Genomic DNA, 6,000 nt, shown 5'->3' with positions numbered 1-6,000 from the left:
ATGGATTGTGAAGGAGTAATATGGTTGTAGGTTTTGGTTGAGTATGATTGGTAAAGAATAGGTGGGTGAATAGTGGGTAGGGAAGTGAATGAAATATTGATATTCATATCGATATGATCAAAAGGGTGATGGAGTGAATTAAGAGGAGGGGGGATAGTGTGTGAAGTGAGATGAATTGGTATTGGAACTATTTTGGGAGGGAGCTGTAAGTGTGTTCTTTGTTTGGTTATTGTTCTTTATTTGTTATAATATAGAATGAGTTGGATAGTTTTGTGTTGTTTTCTAAAGTCTATTGTGCTTTGTGTTATTTTTATTGGTATGGAGTATGAGATGGATGAATAGGTGGTATATTGTACTTTTCAGTGGGGGATGCATATTGAGACTTTGAAAGATGCATGTTGAAAAACGGGAGAGAGGAATGAAAAGCACTGAGCAATATTAATATCTTCCTTCTGATTTGAATATTCATAAACAATTTTTTGATGAATAATTTACCTCTATTCTTATCTTTCACATGTCTGAATTAAGTATACTGTACCTAAATCACTAGAATTATCATTCTATAATACACTATTGGTTATTAGATGGAACTTTGGTAACTTCTTGAAGGTTCCCGGCCCAGGTCACTTGGGATCCTATGTCAGAGTACCATCTCCATTATCTTCTAAGATAATATATATATTCCCTCCTTTAAAGTTTAGAATTACTACCTACTGGAGGTAGCATAATGACTTTCACACAGGAACTATGCATTTCGTACCCCGCTAGAATTCTCACATTATACTTCAACACACGTAAGTACATCTACCTAACACAGAATCGTTCAACAACACACCACAAGTAACTTACCGTGCATCCCTTTTCCATATCCAACTTTACTTTCTCCCACTACCAGCCGACCCACTCCCGCTACCACTCCCCCCTCTCCTTTGCCCATCACTCTTTTTTCCCTCACTTCTCCCCATCTCCTTAACCAACTGCGCCCCCGGCGAAGAACTTCCCCCAATATTATATTTCTTATAATCTAAATCCTCATGCGCAAATCGACTTTTCTTCGGAAAAGAAGGTTCAAATTTCTTATCCAGAGCATCGAGATCTGCGTTTAATTTTTTTGTCTCTGCGAGTTTTTGTTCCTCAGTTTGTTCAGGAGGACCGGGGTTGGTGCTGCGTGTGTTTGTGCTTGATTGAGCGGTTCTTTGTGTGCTTGATGAGGACTTTTTGTTGGGATTGCTAGAGCTGGTTTTGGTATTAAATTTGGTGCTGCGGGGGGTCGACATTTTACTTGGAGTGGGTGTATTTGGTTGTATTTGGTGAGTGTAGTTTACTATGTATGTATATATATATATATATATATCGAAATGTTCTGGAATACTTGTTTGATCTGTCCGAAAATATAGCTAAGAAAAGTTTTGAGCTAAAGCATAATTAGCGAATTACTCTTATATAAACTCTCTCCATCCTTATCCTGTAAATATACATATTTTTAGCCGGCTTAAACCTTAACCTCTGGCGTTTAGAGTCTTATCTAGATAGGTGGAAATTGTGGGTTGAATTTTGGTGACCATGTTTATGACCTTTTTGCGGTTGATGGTCGAAGTGTTCCCATAATTTACGTATAAACAGTAAGTTATTCACGTATATGGGATAAGACTAAATTCTTCTTGGAAGATGCTGTTATATTTCAAGATCTTTCTTCCTTTTCCTCATAACCTATGCATAGAGCCGCCATTGCTTTTGGCAACCTAAAACAATTTGGCTCTGAATTACCAACATTAATTTTACGTCAACTGACATGATAGATGTTGAAAAAGCCTGATTTTATGGAGTAGATAGGGCTAAGATACATGGAGCTTGTCAAGCTTTGAAGTGCTGTTGGTGTCTTTTCCGCCCAAGCTCGCTAACCCTTATTCTAGGATTCAAAAAACAATGAATCGACGAAATGGCGACAAAAGCCCTTCTTAGCAAAATTAAGCTTCCATGTATGGCTTTCCGTAGCTAAATTGTGAATCGTATTATAGCGACTCCAGTAAATGCAATTGCCGGTTCTCCGCCGATGGACAGCTATGTAGTCTTTTGGTTTACACAAATATGTAGCATAATAAAGTCAGCAAGTGCTACTACCAACAAAAAAATAGTAAGCATTCATCTCCACCTCTGTCATAATTTAGAAGGATATATTTAGACAACCGTAAGCCTATTATCGTAAAGAAGGCTTAAGTCGAGGCTACTATGTAAGTCAAGCTGCCCTGCCCTTATATTCTGCGCCACTTAATTTTCCCTGACCATCACTAAGTGACCAAAATATCAAGCACAACTCCACAAAATGACTTGATACTAACATATTACGTCATATTAAGTAATAATACCCATTATCTACCAATTATCACCAACCAGAGATAGTAAAAACAGAAGTAGCCCACTCCTCCTGCCCGAAGGCTTCTCGATACATCTATTTCGCCCGCATACTACATTCTTATAGTCCCATCTATCTAGAAATTGTTTATTAGCCTCATTAATACTCAAAATTTTAGTTCAAATGAAGTATATTCGAATTGAAAAGAGGGGAAGGGAGGGGAAGATGGTTCCTTTTCCCTACACTGGGAAACAAAAGCACAAAAACATATAACGGCAGTTCGCTATGTGCATACTCACTAAGTCAAAGTATATTTACATACCAAACTGAGTATTGCGAATTGGTCTATTCCGTTACATCTGATTATGCATCTCCGATGCTTTGCAAGGCATTTTCATTATGAAATGAGCCAGAAAAGTTCAGCAAACGAGATCATCACTTGAAATCAAGATGACTTTCAAAAATTTAACATTGAACAAAGAACCAGTACTATCTAATCGTCTACTTGATTTAAAGACCAAAGTTCAAACAATAAATTCTCTTCTTCCTTCCTTGCACTCCGCTAATTATAAGTATAAGCTTAAGTCTGCCCTTTTCCCACCCTTTGCAACCACCCCGCTCCCCTCAAGCTTTTCTCCCCTTTGCTGCGTAACGGTAGAATTACTGTGCAAATAATACAGATTTTCAACTTGAATGTCCGTAAATCATTTTGTTATATCTCTTCACTAAAATAATCGAAACAAAATCTCTGGCTCTACGAGCACAAAAGTGGTAGTAACAGTAAGCATTGTCGCTTTCTCTACGTTCCAGACTTCTCTCTATGCAAGCAGCTTTGATTATAGTGTTGATCATCATCATGTTCTAGAAAATCTCATCCGTATTGCTCCAAGAATCAACAAATTGGCCAGTGGGAATCTTCAACCTTCAACTGATACCCGCGCATCTCAACTAAAGCTCGAGTAGTGAGTTACATTCCTTCAATTTTACTACGGTCGACATGGAAAATCATAAGAAATAAAACAATAATTCATATATGGGAAGAATGGCGGGAGAGGAGTTAGCAAGAGACGAAAGAAAATCATCGCAATGGGTGTGACTAGGAACATATTTGGTATGATCAATGTCCAAGTTGTCTACAGTCCAAGTATATCAAAGCAAGAACTGGACCTTTTAGAGAGAAATATCTCACAAACTATCATCTTACTTCAGTAATGTTAAGAGCCGAGTAAGACTAGAGTGGAAGGAGAAGAGAACAAAGTAGATCACGCTGAATAAAGATAGATAAGTAGCAAGGAAACCAACTATCCGAATAGGCACTCAGCATAAATAAACCAGACGCAGCATCGTAACACACTTACGATTAATCAACAAAAGCAACACTATTAGAACCGAAAAATACTAGAATCCGTAACTACAACTCCATCTCCCCTATAATCCAGTGTCTACCCACCTTCTCCCAGCTTCAGATCACACCCCTTATAGCCATAACATCTCCCCCTCGCCCCTCCTCTCTCCTCACTCCCACTCCCAACCTCCAGGTAATTGTAATTATAATCCCCCTAAATATTTCGATATCCCCAATCCCCCAAATATCACACACAGCAAAAACCTCTATCCCTCTTCTCTTCTCTTCTCCTCTCCCCTCCTCTACCCTACCTAAAATTATGATACCCTACAACACTATAAAGTACACACACAGAAACATAGATACAATACAATCCTACAAAAATAAACCCAATTTAGCATCTCCTATGACCTTATAACCTTAAACACACATTCGAGCAGACCATCTAATCACCAATCGAATCAGTACTTTTTAAGTCGAAAAGTACAAGATATACATGCCTATAGATAAATTTCGAGTTTTGTATACCTTACTAGATACATTTGTAGGTATATATAATTTATAAGCCATATAGTACAATAAAACAACAGCTAAGACTACATAAGATTAACCACGCAAAATATAACAACTACCTAGTGTCTAATTAGTACCCCCCAAAACCAGTAGCGTAATAAAAATACCACGAAAGCGATAGTCGATATAAAACGATTATTCAAATTTCCTAACAACAGATATTTTAATACTAAATACCACAGGGCATTGTGGATTATTGCACATCTCTCTCCTCTTCTATTCTTTTACTTTCTTGCTGGCCTTTTTTCCCCTCCTTTTCTCTCCTCCCGCTTTAAACCCCTCAAACAACCATAGAGAAGCAAAAAAGCAAAAAACCCAAACCATCCATCCCATCCCATCGCCTCATAGTAATTCCTCATATTGGTTCCTCACCGTCTATCCTAAGAATAAGAATAAGATGATCCGACGATGCAAAACAAAAGGTCATGAAATGGAAGTGAATGAAAGTTGTGTTTGAAGCTGAAGTATGAGAGCGAAGAAATGAGATGATATTAGAATACTGAAAAGAGGGGAGCTTTGATTGAAGCCTTTTATAAATTAATCGCTGGTTAATTACCTAGTATTCCAGTGGAATTATCCTTTCGAAACTTTATAATCTTTGATATAAGAGCATGCCCACTTGGATTTATAGATTGGGTTGAATATACATTGTTGCAAGTTTCCTATCATTACCAGGCACCGTTTCTCTAATTTCTTGCAAACACTCTAATTTGAATGTGCTTAAAAAATCCATTGACAAATATATCCCTGAACGAGAAAATGACACCAGTTCGCCGTTCTTCATTCTGTTCTTATCCTCAACGCCTATACCCAAACATCTTTCCAGCATATCTATCCCGACAGTTTTACGATCTCAAAGCCCTCAATCTCTCACCCAACCCATCCTCTTCTACTTCGGTTGGATTTGATTTAACAGGAGCCGCGGCTTCGGGACTCTTCATCTCTTGCTTTAACTCAATTCCCGCCTCATCAGCAACTTGGTTCATCAACCTATCGACGTCTTCTTGAGGAGTTGCTACTGCAGTCGCAGATGTAGTGGCATTTTCGTAGTAGCCAGTTGCTACATCTAAATCTTCGAATTGTGTTTCAAAACGGTCCATTACTGCTGAGATCTATCGATTTAATATTTCATTAGCATATGCGTATATGGGGGAGTGAGTTGAAATATGATAATTTATAGAAAAGGAAACGAACTTTCTCCAAATCCATAGCTTTCATAGCTTGATCCATTCCTCTTACTACATTCGTCATACTACCGGTAACTTGTCTCATGGTAACAGCCGTTTGTACTCTACTAGCCACGGCATCGATTCTACTTGCCAACCTCAGTAGATTTAGTTTTTCATTTTGTTTACGAATGGCATTTTCTGCGTTGATTTTCGCGATATCAGGGTGGCCTTGTAGGATTGCCTAGTGAGTAATGTTAGTGAGTTGTGGTTTAGGAGAGGATGCCATGAACAGGTAAAATTACCTTCTTGAGTTTATCTTTCTCTGCCTTTTCTGCTTGTCCAGCTTTATTGGCTTGTCGGTTGATTTGTTTCGCAGTGAACTGGATGGTAAGTTAGTTTGACGATATATTAATGCGCAGGCCCGAGTGATGATGTGCGATGTTTGGTGGAAGATAAGTAGAATGACGTACCTTCAAGTTGAAGAGCGCTTTCTCGAGTCCCGACATGATGCTATTGAATGGTAAATATTATGCCGACAAGTAGCAGAGTAGTTTTCTGAT

The 6,000-nt window shown here is 38.3% G+C and overlaps 3 protein-coding genes across 3 annotated transcripts; 1 reads left to right on the top strand and 2 right to left on the bottom strand.

Moving 5' to 3' along the window:
- Positions 1 to 875: 875 nt before the first annotated feature.
- On the bottom strand, positions 876 to 1,277 carry SS1G_03272 (predicted protein; the record flags this gene model as incomplete). The annotated part of the gene is made up of 1 exon (XM_001595133.1): positions 876 to 1,277. The coding sequence occupies one exon, from the start codon at positions 1,275 to 1,277 to the stop codon at positions 876 to 878; it is 402 nt and encodes a 133-aa protein (XP_001595183.1).
- Positions 1,278 to 2,803: 1,526 nt separating this feature from the next.
- Positions 2,804 to 3,582, top strand: SS1G_03271 (predicted protein; the record flags this gene model as incomplete). Its single annotated transcript, XM_001595132.1, has 3 exons — positions 2,804 to 2,852; positions 3,123 to 3,315; positions 3,483 to 3,582. 3 exons carry the CDS (start codon positions 2,804 to 2,806, stop codon positions 3,580 to 3,582), a joined length of 342 nt encoding a protein of 113 aa, XP_001595182.1.
- Positions 3,583 to 5,116: 1,534 nt separating this feature from the next.
- On the bottom strand, positions 5,117 to 5,946 carry SS1G_03270 (vacuolar protein sorting protein; the record flags this gene model as incomplete). The annotated part of the gene is made up of 4 exons (XM_001595131.1): positions 5,117 to 5,383; positions 5,466 to 5,681; positions 5,743 to 5,820; positions 5,911 to 5,946. The coding sequence occupies 4 exons, from the start codon at positions 5,944 to 5,946 to the stop codon at positions 5,117 to 5,119; spliced, it is 597 nt and encodes a 198-aa protein (XP_001595181.1).
- Between the last annotated feature and the right edge of the window lie 54 nt (positions 5,947 to 6,000).

This window comes from Sclerotinia sclerotiorum, genomic scaffold (assembly GCF_000146945.2).
Source record: "Sclerotinia sclerotiorum 1980 UF-70 scaffold_4 genomic scaffold, whole genome shotgun sequence".
NCBI classification, from domain to species: domain Eukaryota; kingdom Fungi; phylum Ascomycota; class Leotiomycetes; order Helotiales; family Sclerotiniaceae; genus Sclerotinia; species Sclerotinia sclerotiorum.
The sequence above is the reverse complement of the archived record's forward strand: the minus strand, read 5'-3'. Positions and strand labels throughout refer to the sequence as shown.